Source organism: Drosophila nasuta, chromosome 3 (genome assembly GCF_023558535.2).
Source record: "Drosophila nasuta strain 15112-1781.00 chromosome 3, ASM2355853v1, whole genome shotgun sequence".
Classification (NCBI taxonomy): Eukaryota; Metazoa; Arthropoda; class Insecta; order Diptera; family Drosophilidae; genus Drosophila; species Drosophila nasuta.
In genome coordinates this window covers 46595994-46622800 of record NC_083457.1, presented here as the reverse complement: position 1 = coordinate 46622800, position 26807 = coordinate 46595994, and the positions used below count along the sequence as shown (strand labels likewise).

General features: G+C 35.5%; 1 protein-coding gene across 1 annotated transcript in view; it reads left to right on the top strand.

Annotated features, from left to right (window-relative positions):
• Positions 1-1333: 1333 nt before the first annotated feature.
• LOC132790537 (GATA zinc finger domain-containing protein 10) overlaps positions 1334-26807 on the top strand; it is a 35588-nt gene continuing 10114 nt past the window's right edge. The window contains exon 1 of the mRNA XM_060799094.1: positions 1334-2193. Coding sequence (XP_060655077.1) covers positions 1738-2193 — 456 coding nt within the window. The 5' untranslated portion in view covers positions 1334-1737. The remainder of the gene's footprint in view (positions 2194-26807) is intronic.

Sequence of the window (26807 nt, the reverse complement as noted above, 5' to 3'; positions counted from 1 at the left end):
GCAGACATGACGCTCAAATGAAATCAACTCACGGTGCGCAAAAATAAAAACGAAACTGATTCGCTCCAAGAGCAACAACAACTGGGTAGCAACACTTGTAATAAATGCGCCAGACACAAATCCGAAACACTTGTAAAATGAATATCAAATTATGAGCACAACGATCAGCAGCAGAATAAGCAGCAAGCACAGCACCAAGCAGCGCAGCCAAAACATTGAGAGCGAGAGAGTGCTGATGCTTTTTGGGGGGGTTGTTGCAGTCACGTGGTCGCCTTTGACGTCGTCTTCGCCTTTGCTGCCGACGCTGCTGGAGTAAGGAATGAAAGAATGTATTGGTGTTGTTGTTAAGAGCGCGACGTACTCTCGACATACTAGTCGTCTCGCTCACACCATCGCCGTGCTTATATAAGCCTTATGTAATTGAGAATCGAGAAGGCATGCGCACGGCGCTTTTCTGTGTAGTCACAGTGGGCAACAAAAATAGCAACTGAAAGAGATTTGTGATTTTTGTATAGTGAGGTGGATGATGAGTAATCTTGGCGATCTCGATCTGGCTATTTTTGGTAATGCCCATGCCGCCGCACTAATGAGTTTCAAGTTGCAACAGGATGAGCTCCCATCACCTGTTCCCCCCTTTTCATTCATTAAAAACTGAAAAACTGAAAGTGTCAAACGTTTCAACTGGCATTTAGCACTCGGTATCATCATTATTTATTTTTGTCAAGCATTTATAGAACTAACAATAAAAAAACTATAAACAAAAAACCACAACAACATATTCACAAGGCTACACAATCAATTTGATTGGCAAGCTGTCCGCCTATTTAGATACGCGACATTAAGTTTGAGGGGATTTGTGTGGGGATTATGTTTGCACCGGCGGCCGGCAGTGGGATTAGTTCTCAATATTCTGATACGTCTGGCTGGCAGCTGGTTTTATGTGTTACAAATTGGGTAATAATTTAAAGCTAAGCGATTGCACAGCCATTAGAAACGTGCTCAGTAATTAAAAAAAAGTAACGTTTTAAAATGAACTATTTTTGTTGCATACTTTCAGTAGCAACTAAATTGAGCAGTTCAGAATATTTTCGTTGCATACTTTTCGGATCTTTGAAAAATGTAAAACTGCAGTTGTTACTTAACATTATGTTAAGAGCATAACAGTGGTCTAACAATAGATTTAGAAAATATACCATATGAAGTATGACCAGGGGAATTTATTTTTTAATTTTGGTATATCTCTTTGACATTTTTGAAATATTGCCAGTGGTCACATCGCGCAGCTTTAAAGAAAGCTCTCTTTCTCTGCGTTGCCGCTCATTCTCGAGAGAGAAGTTGAACGATCGTGTCGTGTTCCGTTGCGGTTCGCAGTATACAAGTTTTATTCGCAAGCGCGCGAAACAATTCGCAAAAAGTTCAATTTGATTTGAAAAATAGTGCTTGCCATAAAAAATAATTGCAATTGAAATTGAATTGGCAAAACATCTGATTCTGCCTGCAGCAAATTTCGTTTGTGCATAATTTTGCAGTCTTTGTGTCTGTGTGTGTGTCCAGTGCTCGCGTGTGTGTGTGTGAGTGTGTGTCAAAAACGTGCGTGAAAAAATGCACTAAACACACGAAAATCAAAAGCGCAATAGGAAAAACATCAACAATGCGAAATTAAAAGCGAGCAAAAGCAAAGTAAAAGAAAAAAAAAAAGAAAGAAATTTATTATCGAAAATCGAATTAAAATCCGGTATGCAAAATACAATGCCAGCGAGTTTTCCAGCTGCTGCTGCTGCTTCTGCCGCGGATGCGTTGACGCCGCCAGACTTTGATTTCCAGATGCCTTGTCGCTACTTTAAAAGTTCTTTTGCGCGTTCGCTTTCACTGAACAACAACAACAACAGTGGTGGGAATGGGAATGGGAGCATTGCGTTGGCATTGGCAAAGAAGTCACCACAGATTCCGATTTCAGCGATTGAGGCCATGCAGCCAGAAGAGAATGGGGAGGGTGAGGTGGAGCTGGAATTGCAATCACCCTGTTTGACGCCGCCGCCAGCGCTTCCAGCGCGTCGTCACACGAGCAGCAGTGGCAGCAACAATTTGACACATTTTAACACTGCGTCGGCTAATCAGCTGCCACCACTACAACAACAACAGCAGCTGCAGCAAAAGAGGAATCTGAATCTTACCGTCGCTTGGTCGCTACAGGTTAGTAACTTCTGCTGCTTCTTCTTCTTTTGTTTCTTCTACTTGTGTGCAAAAAGTTGAGTTTCCTTTTGTGCAAAGCAACTGGATATTTATGTCACCTTGTTGTTTTCCTTGTTCGCTGTTGTGTAGCCTTGACAGCCTGCCTTCTCCCTCTACGTCTAGAGCCGCCAGTTCGTTGCCTGCGTGTTAGTGTGACAGCGACAACAACAGAGGAGGATGCTCTGACAGGGTGGTCATGTTATGACAAACTTTTTTTTGTTGTTTTAAGGTCAACTTGATTTATGTGTGCGAAAATGTAATGGATGCCATGTGAAGTGCGTGTGCGTAACAGAGATGGCAACTTGATCAATGGGAGAACTACGCACAATAAGAGTTGTACCATGAACATCAATGAGAGGAGTGCTTAATTGGGCACACACACATACATACATTGCAAAGTGCTTACTGTTTTCTCTGAGAACATTTTATCACATGCTGTTTGTGACGCACAAAGACGAAATATTAGATGCACGTAGCCAAAAGCAATTTTCATTCTTTGTCAAAATAAGAGACAACTAAAAAAAATAGTTCATAAATAGTGTCATTAAAATTAAATGGGCATTTTAAGAAATTTATAATAATTTCGTGTCGGTTACAAATTGTGGTCTATTATTTTGTAAATCTTTGTTCTAAACACATAACTCGCTACTTCGTTTGAGCCTAAACAAATTGCGACAATTAGCCTAAATGTCAATTTTGTTGACTGGCAAGCAAATTGCTTATAGCGCAATACGTATTTCGGTCATGGTCTAAAACGCACAAAATGAAGACATCTTTTTTTTTGTTGACATCTTAAAGTTGCCTGTCGAGGTTATAAAACAACACCCGCTCGACGCTAGATGGCGCCAGCGAGCGTTGCACAGTGTTGGGTAATCCGTAATCTGTTCGCAATTGAACTTGCCGGCCAAAGCTGTGTGACGTTGTCTCTTCTTCTTCTTCGTCGCTTCACTCTTGGCTTAACGGTATCCAAGCGACGATGCGTCGACTGTTTTGACAGCAGCTGTCTCTCGACGTCGATGTCGATGCGGTTTTGCCAATTGAAAGTGAAAACCCAATGCAATGAACTCTTGGGCATGCCAAGGCGGCCAAGCAACTCCCTCCTCCTCCTCCTCTTTCACCACCCACACTGCTGCTATCGAGGGGTGGAGGAGGGAGGAGAAAGCGTTGTGTGAGCCAAGCAGCTGCGTTAGAAAAATTCAAATTATGCGCCTCAGCGCCATTCAAGTGTGGCCAACAACAACAATGAGTATCGAGTGACAATCATAAAGAGAAATACAAATAATAAACAGGCAACAGTCGCTGATGCTGCTGTTGTTGTTGTTGTTGCTGCTGCTTTTACCCATTACGATTTTAACGGCGTCTATTAAAGCCACAAATCTTGGCGACATTTCGTAATGAGGCAGTCGCCAGTGGCATATCCATTTGCAAAAAGAAAGAGAGATAGAGAGAGGGGGAGAGAGATAGAGAGGGGGAGTGAGTGGCAGATAGACAAAAGGCCATCAAGTTGCTGCTGAAAAGTATCTGACAGATACCGAGTAATCGTGACGCCCGTTTTTCATTGTTGTAGTTGTTGTTGTTTTGCTTTTTCCAATGCTTTTTCATGACCTTTGCAGCCTTAATTAATGACTCAAACTGAAATGTAAATAAATTTCCAGAATTCTTGCTTTTGCCTAATTACAGGTCGAGTGCGAACCTAATCACAGTTCCCACCTCCTTAGCCAAGTTTATAAACAACAATTTAGCCTTATGTTTATGGCCTGAATTATTAACAATTCGCCAGCTAATTAGTGAAGAATTTCGAATGTAGGAAAAACTTTGCTGCATTCTTTTTTTTCCGTTTATTTTTTTTGTAGTTTTTGGTCATGGCCATGAAAAAAAGAAGGAAAAAATTAAGCTAGCTGTCTATAAAAAATAAGTCTGTTTGTTTAAGGTCATTTGCCTAAAATATATTATAGTCGATTAATCCATCTCCAAGTGGTAAAAAACTTTATTGTTTTCTTTTCCACGAATTCTGCGTGTTATGCAGGAAAACTTATCAAACTAAATATTTGCACGCTAAATCAACATTTTGAACACAAACTTTTCTTGCGGTTTCTTCAAGCGCAAAAATATTCTTGGTAATTTGACGAAAAATGTTATTGACTATGAGAATACCTGATATTATATTTGGAGGGTGTGATTAAATAATAACTATTTATTTATATTATTTATCTGCTTTTTTTTAAGAATCTATTATGAAATAAGAACTACGTTTGAAAATAATTTATATTTAATTATACAATTTAATTTAAATTTTACTATGAGCATACTCACTATGAATTTTTCTTAATGATAATGATTTTAATTGAACTTTAATTTTAAGATTTTAATTTTTCTATATATTTTTTTAAATATTGAATTCAATTTAAATAATATAATATAAAAATCTTTTAATCTATATTAGTATAGCTGGAGAATATTGATTTTTTTTGGTTTGGTGAATGTTTGAACAAAATGGACAAAATCTTACTAAAAACAGTTTTTTGTCAACTTAAAATATTACATTCTTTGTTTTGTATTACATTTTTAAAGTTTTGATATGCGATTACATTACATGAGACGAATATTTATATCTGCCAAAAATTGTTTTACAGTATTTTAGGATAGTTAAAAGATTTATTAAACAAAAAACAAAGAATTCGAAAATTTCAAATTCAAATTTTGAAAATTCTTTAGTTACAAATTACGATTTATATTATTTATAAAAGAATATAGAAGTTTCTATGTTTCTAAGTTCTCATAAAAAATAATATATTAATGACTTTTCCCTACTCGTTCTGAAGGTTTGTTAAAGTTGTATTATATTTTTTCTATAATGACAATTTAAGAATTAATAATTTTTTTTTTCAACAAATTTTATACTTTTTCTGAGTATTGCTTTTTTTTGTGAAGTTTCTTTTTAGAATATACTTTTTTATGTTATTCCTTTTTGGGTCCCTGAATTAAGCAAGCCTTGTGTTGTCTGTTTCTAATTAAAATACCCTTTCTAAATTCTGTGTATCGGGTATAAAAATTGGCTGAGTAAGTTGGTTAAAAGAAAACGACATGAAATCCCAACATCATTATAGATATATAGTATATATAGAGAAGCGTGCAGATGTGTTTGAGATTTTGTGCGGGATTCTTGGTGCTTGCAATTGGAATTGGAAATGCCACCGTGATGCCACATTTCCATTTGGCTCGTCAATCGTCGGCACAAGTGTGAGTGCGTGTGTGTGTGTGTGTGTGTGTGTGTGGGGGGGGGGAGGGAGGAAGAGGGAGGTAGGCGTGGCAGCAGTCGCAGGTCGACTGTTGATTTTGCATATGAGACTCGCTCGCATTTCAGCAGAGAAGCGGAGGAGAAGGAGGAGGAAAAGAGGAGAAAGTGGAGGGGGAAGGGATGCGGGAGAAGGAAACTGAAATCGGACAGGTCCCACATAAATTCATCCAGAGACCGCACGAAGAATTTCCTCAACTGGGAAGAGAGAGGAGAGGAGAGACGCAAGTGTTGTATTTATTTATAGTCGAAGTTTTGCGCGTATTGCGTTAAAATAGCTTAATGGCTATATCTACAGACAGACGGACGGACAGACATATCATCCAATCTATATGTATGTTATTTTTGCATGAAGAAAATTGCACGAAAATTCGAGATAAATGGAAATGGGTTAACGTGCTCTCGCCCCGATGTTTTATTCATGACTCGCAAGCCGAGGCAGTGTAATGAATGGAATAAATCTTGCAACAATGTTCGAGCGACAAGAACAGTGTGAATGAGGCGAAAGAGCGAGGGAGATGGAGATGGAGAGATAGAGAGAGCGAAAGAGAGGGAAAGAAATCATAACAATTTAAGTTTCTTCATTGAATAAGAGCCGCAACGGCAATCGCAATATGTTGCAACTGTCGAGACAATTTGCGAAACGGTTCCCGAAATTCCAAGCAACCAAACAAAAATGCAGCCAAAGCGGCGAACACAAAATGAAAATGGAAATGGAGATGGAGATGGTGCGTGTCTCGGCTAGACGTAATTAAAACCAACACACAAAACTCGACAGATTTTTTCGTCTTCTTTAATTTTGTGTTTTTTAGATTGCTATGCGCTACTGCAGAGAAGTAACAGTGGCTATCAGTAGCAGTTGGTCGAATATTAGACAAATATTGACAAACTCTGCTTAAAATTATATAGTTTTTATACCCGTTACCCATAGGGTAGACGATACAGACTATATATACATATCCGTCTGTCCGTCCGTATGCATAAACACATAGATCTCAGAAACTATGAGAGATGGAGATATCATTTTTTTCGACAGCATTTGTTATGTTTGCTCGCAGATTAAGTTTGTTTTAAATTTTGACCACGCCTATTTTCGCTCCCGCAAATAGATAAAAATCGAATAACAAGCGTAATTTTTAAGTAAGATTGGTTTTTGGCACATTCAATAATAACTATTGTATTTAACATTCCTAAAAATTTAGTTGCGATCAGATAAACATTGTACTTCAATAAATTTAAGAAATACTTTTGTATAGACAAAACCGTCTACTTACTTCGGTTCTTAGTTGCTTTGGCTGACAATTCACAATATTTAATATAGTATATTTATAATGTAGTACGCTATAAATATGCCGTTGGAATATTTTTAGTATTTTTGCGGTATATAGTCGAGCACATTCGACTTTAGCTTTCTTAATTTTTTTTTCTTGTGATGACAAATTTTATTATATTGAAATTGTATGTGATTAATAGAATTTCAATTTTTTAAATTATGATCTATTTAAAGTTTCTAATCCTTCGAATACATTCTTGGGTTTATCAATGCAAATATTATTGTTTTACAAAACAAACTTTTACTCAACTTTTTATGGAACTTAATATATTTTGGTATTCATTAAAGACAGATTATTAAATAACTTGTCAATATTTAGAATTGTTTTTTGACTTAAAATATAATCCTTGACATGCTTTGATTGAACATAGCATTTAATATGTTTCTTGATTGCCATTTAAATAGGCTATTTAATAAGTTAGAAATCAGTTGAGTACAAATTCAATGAAAACTTAACGTTTAATTTTTCTAATGGTTATATTGTAATCAATTCATAAATTTTACTTAGCAATATTGTCTAAATGCCAAGTTTTTTCTTCCTCGCATAATTCATTCTTATTGAAAGAGTATTTAGTAGTCACCAATCCATTCAATGTTTTCTTTCTTCTCAATTTTCTTTGACCACACACTTGGGTGCTGCTATTGCGCCAAGCGAAAGAATGCGTTTAACAGCCAAAGAAAGAAAGCAACTAGCTGCGGCGTCTAACCAAGCAAACAACTAAGCAACCAACTAACTAACTAACTAACTAACTAACTAACTAACTAACTGAGTGAGTGACTAACTTGAAGTTTGAGTGGAGTTGTCCATATGGAAAATGCCATCGTAAAGCATTTGGTTTTGGGTTGTGTGTGAAATCGTCGCCAGCTCATTAGGCATTTTCCATACCGGAAACTATTTGGCCATAATATTTGGTCATTTTGCAGTCGCTGTAGTTGTTGTTGTTGTTTAAGTTGTTGTTGCTGCGCCTTGTTGGCCAATTAAGCCATTTCCATGGCAACTTCGAGACAACGAGCAATCTGTCAGCGTGGCCAGCGCTTGATTGACACATTGATACAGTTTGCTTGCTTTTGGGTAACGAGTTGTAAGCTCCGAGAGCTGCGAATGACAACGGTGAGGCATGCAACATGTGGTGGCATGTGGCATGTGGCGACAGGTTGCTGCCTGGGCCACATTTGGTGCGACGCTATTTGCGTTTAGGCCATCATTTAAATGCCAGTCGAAGCAGCAATGGCTCCACAATTAGCTTTGCCATTGAAAGCGATTTAACTTCACGTTGCCCGAGTGCTGGAGTAGAGTGAAGTAAAGTGCTTCAAGTGCGCCTGGCCAAGAGCCATGAAATTGTGCTTACTCTTTGCCATTAGTGATGCACAGATCTACACAGATGGAGCTGACTGGGGCATAATTACCATAAGTGTGTATGAATTGCAACCAGCGGGAGGGGTCGCACTCTTATCTATTCTTCTCTTGTGGCAAGAAAGTTTGTGCTCTACATATCATCCCTCTTTTATTTTGAAGTATCTGCTTCCACATTTGCATTTGCATTTGTCTTCTATGTTTGCTTGGAGGAACTTTTAACTTCGCATACCCGTTAGCTGAAGGATAAAAGAATAAACTCACTTAGTGGCCACTAGTAAATGTTAATGAATTAGAGGTTTCTGTGACGCTTTAAATTATATTCAACTTAAAATTTAAATTTAATATCAATAGGTACACATATATTAATTATGTGAAAATTTTACAAAAGTATAAAAAAGTAACTTAAATGCATGGCAGATAAGTGCACAGTTGATATATTTTTGGGATATCATTATTTTGAAGTATCTGCTTCCACATTAGCACTTGCATTTGTCTGCTATGTTTGCTTGGAGGAACTTTTAACTTCGTATACCCGTTAGCTGAAGGATAAAGGTATAAACTCTCTTAGTGGCCACTAGTGTATGTAAATGAATCATAGGTTTCTTATATTTAATTCCACATCTAAGATAGATAAACATACACAGAAAAAAAAAACAGTTTTAAATTCAAGGATAATAGTATAAACTCACTTAGTGGCCACTAGTTAATGCAAATGAATTAGAGGTTTCTGTGACGCTTTTAATTATATTCAACTTACATTTTTATATTTAATATCACATCTATAATAGGTACACATAATTATGTGAAAATTACACAAAAGGAAGTTTCTGTACTCTTTTAACTTAAATGCAAGACAGAAAAGTGCACAGTTGATGAATTTTTGGATTATCAAATTTTTTATATTGTACTAAGAATGCTGTAAGATCGTTGATTTATCCTGATTGTCAAATTGTCATACAAATTCCTTTCAAATTGAATCAAAAAATCTTTATTTTTGAATTGCACATTGCAGATAATTGCAAAAATTTTTGTATAAACCAAATGTGTGCTATTATCGATATTATACATTATGTTTATACGTGGTGAATTTAACCATTGTATTGTTATGTTTTTTATTTTTATAAATACTGTGATTTGATGTTCTTATAGGATTAAAAATATTTAAAAACATTAAAATTAACTTAAAAGTAAATTGAGTCATTACAAGTAATTGAGTCATATTGCGTAAGTAAAATTTGTTCAATCAAAGTTTTTCATCATATAGTATCATATTGTCATGGTTTTTTTTTAACCTGTGTAAACTTATCAATCTCAGGGATTATTCGATATTTTCAGACAGTAATTCTTCTTTTGCCCTGTGATCAATTTCATATACAAATGCTTATCAGGTATCTCACAGTCGAGCACACTTTAAATAGATTAATTTTCTTATTTTTAGACTGCGCATTAACATGAAATTGCGCACTTTGAATGTTTTCCCAAATTCCGTAAAGTCTTTCACACGATTTTTTATCCAGAACCCATTCCAACCCTTATGTCTGACTCACAGACCCAAAAAAAAAAGAAACAAAATTGTAACTCCCGAAAAAAAAGAAACAATTGAATTTCCCACCAAGCTATTATTATTCACTTCACTCGCGCTGAGTTTTTTTGTGGTTGCCTCTCAGCGTCTTTGCTGCGCTCTTTTAATGCGTTTTTATTTAAACGCTGTTAATTTAGTTGTTACGCTTGAGGTCTGCTTTGGCAGACGGATCAAAGGCAGCAGCGAATAGATAACAAAAATATATGTGTAGAAAAGAAATTTCCCAGTTACATGAGCAACAAAGCAACAAAATAAAACAAATAATAATTTCACTCGCAATCCTTTTGATTTCTTCTTGAATGCTGACAACTCGTAATTGTTTGTAGCACTCTCTTCTGTCTCTCTCGTACGTCATGCTAAACAGCTTCAACAACAAAAAGAAGAAGAGGAGCAACATGTAGGTATTGTTGTCGAGCTAGAATTTATTATTTCCGCCAACATGTTGCACGACTCAAAAAACAGCGATATGCTTCCCCCTCAACAAAAAAAAGCGAAATAAAACGAAAAAAAAAAGAAAAGAGTTGACAGCCCAAGCGACGATGTTCCATTGAGTCATGAGCTGCGGCGTCGACTGCGCAGCAGCAGAGGCAACAGGTACGCATGCGCAACACGAACGTTAACGCCAGCGTCGCAGTCGCAGTCAAAGTTGGCGTCGCTGAGGGTGGCCGCTGAAGGGGAACGCAGCAAACGCAGCGAAACGCGTTCACTGCGGGCTGCTTTACTTTAATTTCGTCTACCTTGTAGTTGTAGTTGTTACAGTTGTTGTTGTAGTCAATGCTGCTCTTGTTTATGTTGTTGTTGCTGTTGTTGCTGTTATCGGCACAATTCCGCCTTTTGAAATTTGCTGCTCTGTTGAGCTTTTTTTTCTAGTTTTTTGTTTTGTTTTACACTTGATGAACTCTCTGCCAGGCAAGGGGGAGCGAGAGTGAGACAAATATATGCTGCTTACACTTGTTAAAGGCTACAACATAACCTCAACTCTGCTTTGGTGATATGTATATCAATTCCCAATATCAAATTATTGTGGTGGCCAACCCTCAAACAAGTTTTTTTCGCTTTTCCGAAACAACTATTTTTTGGAAGAGCTGAAATATAATGTGAATTCTGATTAAATCAAAAGCCAGAATATCACATTAAGTAAACATCTAATTAGCGCTTTGCACTTAATTGCAGTTAGATTTTAGCCAAATATATTTTCTGCTTAAAATTGTAGAATAACGGTAAACCAAACGAAATACTCCGCTAATAATCCTTGTTAAAGGATTTACCATTACTTTAACTTCGCCCTAATCATATTTCAATACCCCAAGTTTACATTAAATATGTACAAACCTCAAAAACACTGCACTTAAATGCACTACTATAGTTGGGTTTTAGTTAAATATATTTTTTTATAATTATTCTCCCAAAGAATATTTTTCAAAAAAACAGAAGACAAGGCGAGGGACCTTTACATATAGTTAGATTTACACCGAATTCATTTTTCATTTATGTCTAGCACTTTACATTTCAAACGGAGCCTAAGCATCACATTTAATATTCTCGAATATAAAAAAATTCTAAAAAAAATAACAAATAAAAATCTTAATAACACCTTGCACTTAACTGCAGCGTTGAAGTGAGATTTTAATTCAATAATGTTGCCTCTTCCAATCAATATTTTTTAGAGTAGCGGGAAAAAAGCGAGAGTCACTTGTTGAATGCTTAAACATAACTTCAATTTTGCTTTAATCATATTTTAATTCGTAATATCATAAATAAATTTGCTAAGCTAAATAGCACTTAATTGCAGTGTTATAGTCAAATTTGAATTTGAATTCTTGCAATTTTTCTTAACAATTCCAAACGGCTACAACATAATCATAACTACTCGTTATTCATATTTTACTTCGCCAATATTACATTAAATAAAGACATAAATATCGCTTTGCACTTAATTGCAGCATTATATTCAAATTAAAGGCAAATCCAAACACTACTTTTCAGAGTTGTTCAAAGTTAACCTCAACTCTGCTCTAATCACATTGCAACTCGCCAATATCACGTTAATGTTGTGTTGGGTTCAGCATTAAATAGCACTTTGCATTTTATTGCAAGTTTTATGGCCAAATCTCAGCGCTTATCCACACAACAATTCTTCTCGTAGAGTCACGCCTTAATGGCCCCAACCGAAGGTTGATATCATCTATTCAATTACTCAGAAAAGTATCTACACAAACAGCGCTGGCAGCGTTGAAGCTTTAAACAAACAAAGCAGACAATCATTTCCTAGGTCAAAGCTATCATTCGAAGATATCTGCATGCCAAGAGGGATAGCAAAAAAAATAGCAACGAAACGAAAATAATCATAATAATACAAAATAAAAACCTTAACAATTTGCTATTACACTTTTATGGCAAAATGCTCAAAACTAATTTCATGGCTTTAGTGTAAAGCTCTGCTGTGGCAGCAACAAATTGAAATGCTCGTAATAAGGTCAAATGTGTAGCCCATAAAGGTCACGGAAACGTGGGTGCGCTGCATCCATTGCATCGCATCGCATCACATCATCAGGGGGCGGGGGCTGCGGCGCTCTCTGAATTTGCATTTGCATTTCAATGCAGAGCGCCCCAAGCGGCCAAAAAAAAAGCGTCGAAACGACGTCGGCCAAGAGACCTCGCAGTTGCAGTCGCCATCACAGTCCTTTCCGCAACGAAACAAACCGAAAAGCTACCCAAAGTGCTTGTCAGGAATGCGGCAGTAGAATTAGTGTACAATGGGGAGAGATACCCTGTAATTTTTATACATTTCAATTCTTTGCTCTTCATGTATTTATTGTTATTTTATTGTAGAACAATCGTTACTATCGACAGCACTATCGTTACTATTAATAACACTATCATTGCTATTGATAGCACCATCGTTACTATCGATGACACTATTCTTACTATCGATAGTGCTGTATCCAGTCATCTCGACTCTAGAAAGTGGTGACCTCTAGAATAAAATTTAGCGAATTTATGAAGTCAATGCGATAATAGTGTCTAAGAAATTACCATGAATCATTTCATTAAAATCCAAATTAATAATAACATAAATACACACAATAATACACTTTTAAAAATGAGTAATTCAATTCATAAAATAATTTCGAAGTTCTGCTTTAATTCCTTTTTTTCTCTTCTTTATTTTGTAGTAGAAAAGTTAACACATGCTGTTGCTAGAGTGAATTAAAATGTGATGTGAAGTAAGGTTAAAATATAGAACTAATTACAAAGATTGTTGGGTCAGATTTGTTGAAGATTTCCATAGGCTTACATTCTTTATATTATTAATAGATTTTAGTGTAATGTATGATTTGAAGTTTTAAATCGAGACTTACGATATGTCATGATCATGATAATTATCAAATACTATCGATAGAGCAGAATAGTTCTTCAATATAATTAAATATCATTACTATCGACGAGTACTATCGATGGCACCGAATATCGATGGTTCTTCAACTCGATTGAAATATTATTACTATCGATAAATATAAATTACTATTGATAACGTCGAATATCGATCTTTCTTCAACTATATCGATATATGTATGTTATTATTACTATCGACGTTTATTATCAATAAATAATTAAGTACTATCGATTGCGCCGTATATCGATAATTCTCTAGTTCACAGTTCACATAAATATAGCTTCCGCCCGCTTCCGGTGTTTGCCATGCATGTCGCAAGTCACAAGTGTGACGCCCCCTTTTTGCTGCCCTTTGGAGTGCAGGGTACAAATAGCTGCAAACAAAACAATGCGAGAGAAAAACGTTGAAATAATGACAGCCCCAGGAGGGGGGCTGAGCTCAGTTCGTTTTTGTTTAATTTTCTCGGTTTTTGGGGAGTGTTGTCTATGAGAGTGTGTGTGTTGATGGCGGCAAGGCGACGCTGACAACTGTGGCTGCTGCCGCTGCTGTTACTGTTGCTGTTGTTGATGATGATGCTGATGCTGAAATCAAAACACGGCTGCAAACAATGCAACAGACAAAAAAGTGCAATGCGCTGCAAGACAATAGCAGAGCAGGCTAAAGGGGACACCCCCAGGGGGCAATGAAGGGGTGGGGAGGAAAGGGGGCAACGCGTATTTTCTATGTGGACCATTAATGAAAATGGCCAAGATGAGGAGATCGGCGGAGAGGAGAGCGGAGAGTGAGGAGCGTTGTCTATGCCCGCATTGTTTTCATTTCAGAAACTATGTTTTCGCATGCTTAATTATGGCCATTGACATGCAACGTGTTGCTGCACGGCCATACAAACTAATAAGCGAACGTTTCAGCATTGTTGCCAGTTGCAAGTTGGAAGTTGCCTCCTCGAGGCCCTATCAAATTAATCATGCGGCAGTATCGCATTTCACCCGAAAAGCCAGCGACGACAATTGCGATTTGCAGTTTTCATTTATAGCTCAATATTGCTGTTGCTGCCACTTTTCCACTTTGTGCCACATGTGGCATATGCACTCCACTCGACGCCACTTGGTTGGAATTTATCTTTTTTGGCGCGCAGCGACATAAATTACTTGCAGCTTGCAAACAAGGTGCACTGCAAAAAAAGGGCAACAAAAACGCGGACGATGATCGTGTTGCACTTTGCCGAGTACTCTTAACGGGCCAAGCTGAGAGCTCTTTTAAATTTAGACTTCGCTACTGTATCTAAATCTGCAACTGCAACTGTATCTATATCTTCATCTGGCTGCTCTTAGTGGCTCATAAATCAACTGACTTTATTTACGACTGTTTATGGCTTAGCTTTTGCCCATATTTTAATTAGTTTTTCCACTTCATTTCTGTTGTAATTGCCCAGATTGTTGAAAATAAACGTTTTAGTGTCGTTTTATAATATTTCTTGAACAACTTCCGTGTATAGCTTTTGATGTAAACAAGATTTCGAGAGATCTTAGCTAATTATATCCACTATCTATTGGGTATTATAAACGGCAGCAGAAGGGAAGATCGACTTCATAAAGTATCCATTCTTGTCTGTCTGTCTGTCCGTCCGTCCGTTTAAACACTTAGATTTCAGAAACTATAAGAGATAGAGCTATAATTTTTTTGACAGCACTTATTATTTATGCACGCTTTTCAAGTTTGCATTACAGTTTGCTTATTTTCCACGCCCACTTCCGTCTCCGAAAATCTAGAATAATAGAATAGCAAGCGTAATTTTAAGGCCAGAGTCGCAATAATAACAACAGTATTTATGATTCCGAGCGGTTAAAAATTGCAGAAGTTATTTTACAAATACTTTTGTATGGCATAAAACGTCCACTGAAATCTAGTTTTAGTTCTTTTGGCTGACAATCTGATTTATTTGTTATACTTTACGGTATATTTTCAATGCAGTAATATATCGGCTTTCTAAATATAGCCTTTGGTATTTTTGTGGTATTCTAATTTAGTATATTTTAAAATGAATGCCCCACAGATTTGTTTTGAACAAATAATAAAAACTAATAACAATAAAGTCTTTTGGTGCATTCAAAAATAACAACAGTATAAATAATGTTTCCCAAAAATTTCTTTGCAATCGGATAAAAATTGTAGAAGTTATTTACGATTTGATTTTTGTATTGCCGAAACGATATAATATATACAGCCTTCAGTATATTTTATTTTGGTATATGTTTAGAACATGGTTTTATTTGAAATTTGTAACGGATATTTCAAAGTTCAGCCCACTCGACTACTACACCGATATACCAAATATAACCTTCGGTATATTTGTTGCTTATGATTTATTACAAATGTGTAATGGGTATCTTTCAGTCGAGCCCACTCGACTATAAATTTCTTACTTATTTTTTGGCTAGTTTAAGCACTTTGCCAATTACGATTAACAAATTATTAAAAATGAAAATACACATCCTGCTCTTAGACATTTGTGTAGCTTAAGCGTGTGTGTGGCCAACTTGGCTAACTAATGAGCTCCGACGCATAGACACATTAAATGTATATTTTAATTAAACAATTTGCACAGCTTCCAGGCAACTGTGTGTGTGTGTGTTAAGAGGCCATTAAACGCAATTAGCCAATTAGCATGGGTCATCTGCGTCAGCCGAGTCGCCAAGAGCTGCCAACGAGTTGTTGTGGCAACAACTTCCGTTAGAATAAAAAAAAATACATTTCAGCTTTATTATACGTCATGTTTTGTTTTGATTTTTGTTGTATTTTTTGGTTTTGTTTCAACTCCGAGCGTGCAAATTGCTGTCCCAATTTTTCAAGCATAAAAACTGACGACCGCTAGAAATAGAGAGAGAGAGACTGCTCCACGAGAGAGAGAGAGAGAGACAGCAATAGAAAGGCGCCAAAGAGCTCATGAAGTTACTTAAAAATACTTAAAAAATATATATATATAATATTTTTGCTGTAAATGTATTAATGTTGCAATCAACAAGCGCGAGTTCGAGAGACATAAAAAAGAATTGTTATGCAATTTTTTGTTAGTCGCGCGATGATAATAGTTTTTTTTTTCCTTTTTCGCTTCGCTGGGCAGCTGGATGACTTGACTTGACTTGAGTTGAGTTAAGTTGAGATGACCTAACAAGTCAAAAGAGGCTAAAGAACTTGTTGATTATGCTAAAGATGTCATCATGGGTTGGGTTACATAAAAAGCAAAGTAGGTCCGAGTTCTGAAAGTTGCTTTCTTTCCATTTTGGGATCGTCATGAAATTCAGAGTTGAGAATCAAAGTCCGTTTATTGATCGAGTGTGATAAATTTAACGCCTCTTTTGGTTCCTTTTTTCACATGAATTTTTGATTTGATTTGACAGTTCAATGAACTCTTTACTTGGAATATATTTATAAGATTGTATGTACGTAACATCGCGTGATTTATAAATAATGTAAGATCCCCAAGGTTCACTCTCCTCTCCTCTCCTCTTCATTTCTTTTTTTTTTCGATCCCTCTCTCTCTTTCCCTCTCGACACGTCGAGCATTTTAAAACCAATTTCCACAGCTATTTGAGTTTATGTGCAATTTTAAAATTTATGCTAACGGGCAGTAAAGTTTTATGAGTGCTTCTGGGGTAGCCACAAACTGAAAGACTGAGTGCAGAACGTTAATTGAATTGCTCGGCAAACTATTAGTTGAAATGCAAACAGTGAACAATTTAATTCCCATATCCTTGACATTAGCGGAGTAGAGAGCAAAAAAAAGAGGCCCATCTGTACCCACTAAAGTGAAATAAAAAAAACACTCCGACCCACCCATTGAGACGACGCGCGTCTTTTCCAATGAAGTCAGCGAAGTGAACCAATTAAATTGCAGCGAGGAGCTCACATTGGTCGCTTGCTGTAGTTGCTGCTGCTGCTGCAGCGTCAGTTTGCAAATTAATGTTACTTCACACACTGAATTATGAGGTTGCCACAAGCGGCGCATAAATAAAATCAGTCTACCGAACCCAACAACGAACGCCGACACGACCTAAAAGAATCAAAACACACACCGGCAACGTGCAAATGTAACGAAAGTGTGACAAAGTGAAGACGACGAGGAGATACTCTAGCAAAAGCTTTCTAGAATGATGTTGCTACTTGCACTTAGTTTAGGTAACGCAATGAAAAACATATTTCCATATATGAAATTTAAAAATTCATAAAATTGTTTTTGTTGGTTTGATTTTAATTTAATTGCAACATTAAAACGAAATGATATTGTCAAATAGTTTTTGAATTTCTTAATAATTAGTTAAGGTAAAACTTCTAAAATAATTTCAGAAATTAAAATTTTAAAATGAATTATCATTATTTAGTTTGTTTTTAATTTAATTGCAGTTTAAAATAATTTACATATTGTTTGTACAATTTACACGTTTTAAGTCATATGTTGAATAGTTATTTCAATTTCATAAGACCTAATTTGGGCAAACTATCAAAAATAATTTCAGAAATTTAATTTAAAATTAATTTCAATTATATAGTTTTTTTTTTAATTTTACAAAATTTTTTTTTATAAAATTATTGACATTATACTATAGGTATACTATAGGAATAGGTATGTCAATTTCATAATAATTTTATTGATACAGATATTGTCTGTACGTTCGTATAAAGCTCTAACCAAACTTATTATTGGAATTATTGGGGATCATTTTACATGATTAAATCGTACATACCCTTTTCGCACAAGTGAACACATTCTGTCTAGTGAGAATCGTGCTGAGCTTTAGCTCGCGTCGTCATCACCTTTGTAGCTGCTGGGGCACTCAAAGAGTGGTGAGCTCATCACGTATGCAGGGCGCGCATTATGTTTGGATTTTTCTACCCCTCTAGTCTCCACTCTCCACACAGCAAAAGCAGCGGTAAAATTTGCTGCACGAGTGTCGAACCTATTTGTAGTTATCAGAAAATTAAAAAGAACGTGCGCGGGCAGAGGAAGGAGGAGGAAAGGGAATTCAGAGTGATTGAGAGGCAATGCGGCGTCGCGCAGTCGTGCGATTCTAACTGTGCTTGCGAGTAAGTGAATTAAATTTATGGCAAGAGGGCTAAATTGTTAAAGCCAATGAGCCAATGATAGCTAACTCTAAAGCAAGAGCAGCTCCACAAACACTGAAAAAGCTTTAAAGCAAAGCCAATAATATTGCGTACATGTCAAGATAAAGTTAAGCTTTCGTGGTGGGTTTTGTATGTGTGTGTGTGGGTGAGAGGGGGAGGGCAATGCAAGCTCGTCACGTTTTACGATGCCAAAGGCAAACTGTGCGTATATGTTCCTCAATATCGCATAACTATTGATTTCAAATTGTATATAATGGCTTTATAAGCTGCTGCACGTTCTCACACAGATAGCAAAACACATCAATAACAATAAAAGTTGCTTAGATGATGCACTTAAACAAAGCCACTTAATAGCTGCACTTGTGCAAGATTTTTCACCTTGAATGGTCGTCACTAAGTGACCTGCATACATACAAACTACTGCTAAACGGACACACGCAAACTCACCATCACTCTAGTAGTGGGTTAGAACCCTATTGTCAAGCGAGAAAAGGAGACAGCTTATAGCTTTTTCACCTTGAATACGCATCAACTAACCTCACACACACATAATTATGCATGTAAGTACGTACTTACTGCTGCTAAGCAGGCGCACGCAAACTCACCACGATTCTAGTAGAGGCTTAGAACCCACCCTACTGTCAAGTGACCGCGAGAATGGGAGACAGCAGCGTCGTCAGATTTGTCACCTTGAATACGCATCAACTAACGTCACTCACACATTCATATCTTTATGTATGCTTGTAAGTACATATGTAAGTACACGTACTGCGCACGCAAACTCACCACGATTCTAGTTGTGGTAAAATTTGACATTGATGCTGGTTTAAAACCCTCACAGTAAAGGGACAGCGAGAAAGAGAGAGCAGCGTATGCAATTTAGTAGCTCATTAATTGTAGCATTTGTCAAAGCGAGACAGCTGCGTGTCGCATTTACTGTCTAACTGACTGACTGACTGGGCCCATCAATATGTTAGTTGAACAATTTTCAAGTTCCGTTCAGCGCTTTGTTGCTTTGCATTTCCGTTCTACGGCTACGTGCATGACGACAACAACAGGCGGCCACTCCCCTTCCCCCTCCCCTTTCCCTTTTGCCACACGCGTCCGTTTGGTTCCGCCACTTTGGTCAACGAAGGCCAATGGCTTTTGGAAAACAAGCGACAATAACAACAACAACAGGTCTGAAGCGCAGCTGCTGCAGAAGAATATTCCATTCAATATTCCATTGATCGATGTTGTTGTTGTTGGATGCTGGCTGGATGTTGCAATTTCGACTTGGGACTCAACTTTCGTGCTGGCCTGACCAATTGATTGGAACGTTAGGCAAACTGATAATTGACTCTGAAGTAAAAGGTTAAGAACGGGCCAACTTGCTAAATTGCTAAGCGTTTCAGCGTTTCACAACGTGAAAATTTTCAATTTATTATTGGCGTTGCTGTTGCGAATTTCGTTTCGTTTCAGCTTTTTGAAAGTCTCTAGAAAGCTGAGAATTTACTCTGCCAGCCGCCTGTTAAAATTTCATTTCGAATTCTCTATAATTCAAGCGTATAAAAATACTCAAATCCCGCAAAACAAAAACAACAACAAAAATAAAGAAACAACTTCAAAGCGTCAGCATCAAAGGCGTTGGCGATGACGAAGCGTTTTTTTTGCACTCAAGCAAAGCAGGGTATGATTTAGTCGAGCATGTAGAACATGGAATTTTTGCGCCGTTCTATATATTTTGTGTACGTCTATTAATTCAATTAAATTCTGTTGCTTTTGAAATTCGTAGAACATTTTTTTTGAAAGTTTTTATGTCACGTTTGCACAGCAAAATTAATCAATTTAAAGCGTAATCAAAGCATTTTGCGTGATTCGCCAAAATTATGGATAGCTCCCAAAAACCGAAAACAAAAACAACGCGCAAACATTTTGTGAAGTGTTTTGCTTGTTTGAGTTTTATTTTTTGTGGTTTTTTTGTTTTGCCGCAGGGGCGAACCAAATTGAAGCTACTCGAAGCTTGAAGCTTGAGAAATGCTGGCAACTTTTTGCTGCAGGGCAATCAGATAAAAAAATAAAACTGTATTTCAATTGGGGTAAAACGACTCAAGTGGCTGCGAAAAAATTGACAAAAAATAACAAGAAAAAAATATGAATAATAGTTGCGAACAATCATAGAAAGCAAAGTGAATTTTTGCTTATTCATAGAAATTATCAAAAATCAACAGTTCAGCGGGTAAAGTTGTTAAATAACGCGTTAAAATTGATTCAATTTTTGACATTTTTATATTTCAAGTATGTAATGTAAATCGATATACGAAATACATACATATGTATATATTATGGTATATTTTGTAATCTATGGTATATTTTGAAAGTATACGTATATAAATATACTAAACATGTATTTTGTCGTATTTGAAAAAATTTTTATATGTCAATTTTCCATATTTCGCACTCTTAAAAAACATTTTTTTTATTTAGTAATTTGTTTAAAATGTTGGAAATTTCGTACTCCATTAAACAATAACAGAAATCAAAATTAATTTGTGATTCTTCATAGAAATTATCAAAAGTTGTTTAATAACGCGTTAAAATTGTTTCAATTTGTGACATATTTACTTTGTAGTGCAACTCGATATACGAAATACATATACATAATTTGGTATATTTTGTACTGCGTGGTATATTTTGAACGTAGCCGTATGCATGAAATACATGACATATTTTAAGTTTCTTTTTTTTTATATATATATAAATTTAGCATATTACGTACTCTATGAAATCATAACAGAAAACAATGTGAATTTCTGCTTATTCATAGAAATTATCAAAAATCAACAACATTTCATCGGGCAAACTTGTTAAATAATCGCGTTGAAATTGCTTCAATTTCTGACCCATTTCTGTTGTATATTTTAATTTTTGTTTTTGGTATATTTTGTACTCTATGGTATATTTTGCATGTAGTTGTATATCGGTATACTAAATATATATTTTAAGTATTGTTGTTTTATAGTAATTTGTTTAACAATTTAGCATATTTCGTTCCATGAACTAAAAACAGAAAACAAAATGAATTTTTGCTTATTCATGAAATTATGAAAAATCAACAAAAGTTCAACAGTTAAAGCTGTTAAATAAACGCGTTGAAATTGCTTCAATTTCTGACCTCTTCGGCAAGAAAATCTCAACCAGCAGTTAGCGTGATTTAATTACCCAATAAGAAGAAGAAGAAGAAGAGGCAAATCGACAGCAGGCGGCGAATCAGCAACGCGTTAAACAACAATTGAAATTGATTGTGCGTAAAGAGAAGCAGCAGCTACAATACAAATAGTTGTAACAAAAGCGAACAGGGAGGCGAACAAAAGGGCTTTGGCGAACAGTTGGCCATTAGGGCGCCATTTAAAATTACATTTAACCCTCCACACTCCCCTTTCGAGTCTCTCTCCCAAACATGGTTAACATGGCCAGGCCCAAAAGCAATGCGATGGTCAACTGTGTGTGTGTGTGTGGTTCACTGTCAATGCAATTGCCATGAAATGGAACGCGACACGGGCTTAAAATGTGAGCTTAACTCAACTGAGATCGCAACTCGCATTCGGTGCTTGCAACATCATCAGCACCTTGCACCACCCGCAACAAAAGACGGCTGGCCAATGCCAACTGAAGATTGACAATGACGTTGACGTTGATGTTCAAGTTGATGAGATGACGTCGCGTCGTCGCTTGGTTAATCACCAAAGCGTTTCCTTATGAAGGTCAAATGTGGTGACAACAGGCGCAGCTCGGCTGCATTCGGCAGCGTCTTCAGTTAATGCTTCAGCTTTAGGGGGCAATTGTCATTTGGATTGTTTACTCTGTCATTATAAGATAGTTGCAATGTTACGACAGCTTAATGATTAAAATATTTGACAAGGAAAGTGGAATAGGCTTGTACATTATTATAAATACAGATCAGCAAGAAACTTAAGATGCATTTCAATATTAACAATTATTAAAAAAAAAAACCATTAAACCATCTACAAAATGAATTTACATAAAATTTAATGAACAAACAAGTTTCAGTCAGAAAGTATAGCAAAAATTAATATAAACATTCATGGCTTTAGAATCTTAATAATGATGTTGGATTATTTTGATAAAATTTAAGCATACACTGAAAAGAATCTACAAAAAGAAGAGCAAATAAATAATATTAAAGTACTAACAAGAAATCTCTGCGAACATTGAATTCATGTTCATAGAATATAGAACAGATTATTTTGAAAAGATTTAAATAATGAATTTCCATCAAATTTATAATTATAATCTTTTTTTTGGATTAAGTAAAACATAAATTTCTCTGAATATTGAATTAATGTGTATAGAATAAAATACATCATTTGGATATGATTTAAACACTCAACAAAATAAAATTCATTAAAATTAAAAAATATAATTTTCTACTCTTGAAATCTTGAATCCACACAATGTTTGTTGCTATTGTATTTATTATTTTTAATTTTCTAACAACATTTCAAGAAGCAGAGAAATCTCGTTTCTGGTGGAAGGATGTTTATCCTAAATGTTCTTTTGCAAAGTATAGTCCAATACAATTTTTAACAAGAATTAATTCCAAACTGTAATATTTTGTATGATATAATTTTTAAAGAGAATTAACAAGATACTTTGACTATAATCTTGTTTTTAAATAAATCTCAAATCAAAGTTGAAGTATTGAACTTTAAATTCGGGAGTAGATATAATTTTGAGCTTAGTCTAATATTTTATAGTCCAGTAAATTCTTAAGAATAGATTATAACATGTGTTAATTTGTCATTTTCCAAAAAGGGAATCTGTCTGTCGAGAGAGTTTAATCTGCCAGATGATTCTTTGTAACATACTCGTACAATACATATATAGTTGTTGCCTGGCGGATATTGAAATACGTTCCACTTCGCAGCTCGTGCATTCGAGTTATTCGCGCAGAGCAGCATTTGTATCTCTGTATCCAGCAGATGCACAACGTAAACACATACCACGAATGTGTATTATATAGACCTGCGAAGTGATCCACTAATGGCGGCAATTTCATGGAAATGCGACAGTCTGTTGTCTGTCTGTTGTTGAATCGGCAGACGACATGACGTATGAGTAACCTAATTTCAAATGATCAAAATGAAAAGCAAAACAACGAACGGAAGCCAAATTAAAGCGACGACGCGACGTGCTGAAGATTTCCGTCATTGAAAAGTGAGAGATTTGTTTGTCGAAAATGAAATGGAATTCCTATGCAAAATAATAATAATCATAGTAGTAAAAACGAATGCAAAATAAACAATAATAATTATGCTCAATAATAAACTTGTCGATTGCAAAATGCCGGACAAACAATTGAAACTTCAAGTTTGTCATTTTGTTGCTGGTTTTTGTTTTTGTTTTTGCTGTGCGCACTCATGTGAGAAAGTTGTGCCAAATGCAGATATTTTTGTTGGCCATAATGATAATGTACCAATGATAGCGCAACAATTTGTTTATTTTGTTTTTTTCGTTATAGTATGTCTTCGTTTCCATTTGAAAGCAAAAATTTAGCTTCACTTGTTTTGTTGTTGAGGGCGTTGCGAATGACATTTTGTAGGCGGTTAGTTTTTTTTTCTGTTTAATTCAAGTGTACATAATTGTAATGACATCAATTTGGCTTAGTTGTGCGTTTGGTCAAGCCACAACAATTTGTGTGTGGCATTTAAAGTTTCCTTACCTTGAAATTAAAGAGGCCCTCCCCCACCCTCCTCCCCCCATTCAATTTGAAGTGTATTGTACTCGAAGCAGAGCACAAATGGGCATTGTGCCAAATGATATTGTTTATAACAATAAAATGGCATTAGATGTGCCTCGAGATTATGCTCACCACAACTGTCTGTAGTCTGTAGTCTGTAGTTTCATGTAGATTGTGCAATTAACATGTCTTGCATCATGTGGCAGGCAAAACTGAATGCTTATTTTGATAGCTTTCAAGTCACAGATAGAAAAGGGTTGTTATTTAAATTGTATTCAAGTGACTGTTGCAGTCGAGCATTTCCTGTATATCTGATGACAAGTTCTGTTTTAAATGTGTTTTTAATACCCGTTAAGCAGAGGGTAGAAGGGTATGATAACTTTGTAGCAACAGGAGATGCACTTAAAAGGTAGAAAGAGACACAAAGTATTTATTGTCTTGACCGTTGAGATTAGAATTGATTTAGGTTATTATTTTATATAGCAAAACAGGTTCTCTACTGTGTGCCCTTAATTGCTCTGTTTGCCATGTGATATATTTTGTACTTATATACTTATACTTGGTATATTCTGAATATATATTGATAATATGAGTATCAGTTTAATATACGAAATATATCAGTGGCTTATCTTGAACTCGAATATATAGTTGGTATATTTTTAACCCTATGGTATATTTTGAATGTAGTAGAATACCAATATACGAAATTTATACATGCAGTAGTACATACTTATAACGATATTCGAAAAACATTTTCATATTTTAGTATATTAATATACGAATTATATATTTTGGTATGTACATATGTTTTGTACTCTTTTATATATGTATATTTTAAATGCAGTAGTACATCGATATTTAAAATAAATATTTTGTCAGATTCCTAAATATCAATATATAGGTATAATTGGTATATTTTCAATGTAGTAGTATGTTCCAAATACAGTATTTTTTAAATACCTGAATATCAATATCCCAAATATATCTTTTGTTGTATATATTATTTTTACTCTTTGGTATATTGTGAATATACCATAGTATAGTATATCAATTTTCGATATACATACATTGTTTTGCCAAATTTCTGAGTATCAATATACGAAATATTTTGGTACTCTTTGGTATATTTTGAATGTAGTAGTATATCGATATTCCAAATACATTTTTTGCCATATTTCGAAATATCAGTATACGAAATTTAATATTTTAGTATGTATATTTGTATGTACTCTTTGGTATATTATTTTTAGTATTTTTGTATATACTGATTTGATATATTTGAATGTACTCTTTGGTATATTATTTTTAGTATTTTTGTATATACTGATTTGATATATTTGAACGATATTTTGATTTTATTTAAAATGGATAGCGAGTATCTCACAGCCTAGCATACTCTGTAGTTTTTCTACTTGTTCAAACACAGTTTTTTTCACACAGAACGAAAAAATCAATTCATTTTAAATTAGTTTGTTATACTCCATACTTATTATGATACTTTAATCATAATAAAGTTTTGTTGTAACTACCCAGCTCTTAAACTTTAAGTTTATAATAATTACATTATGCAAATCTTCAGTTTTCTCATTTGGAGTTTATTATTATTTTTCTCTCTGTATGTAAAACTCCCTCCAACATCCGCTTTTACAACTTCTCTTTAACACACTCCCCCTCCCTCTCCACTTCTGTGTGTCTCTGTCTCTGTCTGTTTTTTATGCATAACTTTTAGTCCAAAACAATTTAAATAACAAGCTGGTAATGGAGCTGCGCTGCTCTGCTTTTGCTCTGCTCCGCTTTGGCCTGGGAATCTTCTATTCTCTTTTCCATATGTGGCAAACCTTTGCAGCACTTGTTGCAGCTCGCTCGTGTTGTTGTAAAATTACTGGAGCATGCAATTGCCTGCTGCTGTTGTTGTTACTGGCGCTGATTTAAAATGCAGATTTCCTTTGCCAAGTGGAAACTGGCAACTTTACGGAGGTTTCATTGCATTAAAATAGTCCATTGATGTGCTAGGAACTCTGAACTGCAAATGTTGTTGTTGTTGCTGCTGTTCCTGTTCTTATTGTTGCTGTTGTTGTTGTTGCAATTGACATTTGTTGGCAGCCAGCGAAAAATTAGCATGCCAAAGCCATTTTGCAATGAGGTCGCCAGCAGCCGTCTGTTTATGCGAATTGTAACGCGCATTTTAATTAGATTTTGATTGAGAACATGGTATAATAAGCAGCATAAGGGCAGCAAAGAGAGGGAAAAACAAGAGGCAAGTGTGAGCTCCAGCATCATGTATATTGGATTACGCTGGCAACAAAACATTGCTCTTGCAAATGCGGAGCGGAGCGTGCATCTAATGGAAACCCAACCCAGCCGCTAACTTTGGGAAATGGATCTAAAAGCGTCACACGAGCTGAATATGTAATTGTTGTCTGTAGAAAAATGACGGAGGGGGAGCTCAGTTATAAGCATAATAATAATGTGCAACTGTGCAACATCGCTTTAAAAAGATACTTTAATTCAAAATGCGCAATAACAATGCATATTATAATTATGCATTATTATTATTTGGTTAGGATCAGTTAAAGGTTGATAATGTGGTATATTTTCAACTTTAAGGAATATTTTAAATTTGTTGGTATAATTTCTAGTATATTATATTTGTATGTATAACTTCTAGTATATTTGAATATGAATCTGAAATTCAAAATATGGAATATATTTTGTATTTTTTGGTTCTACCAAGTACAGATTTTAGTATA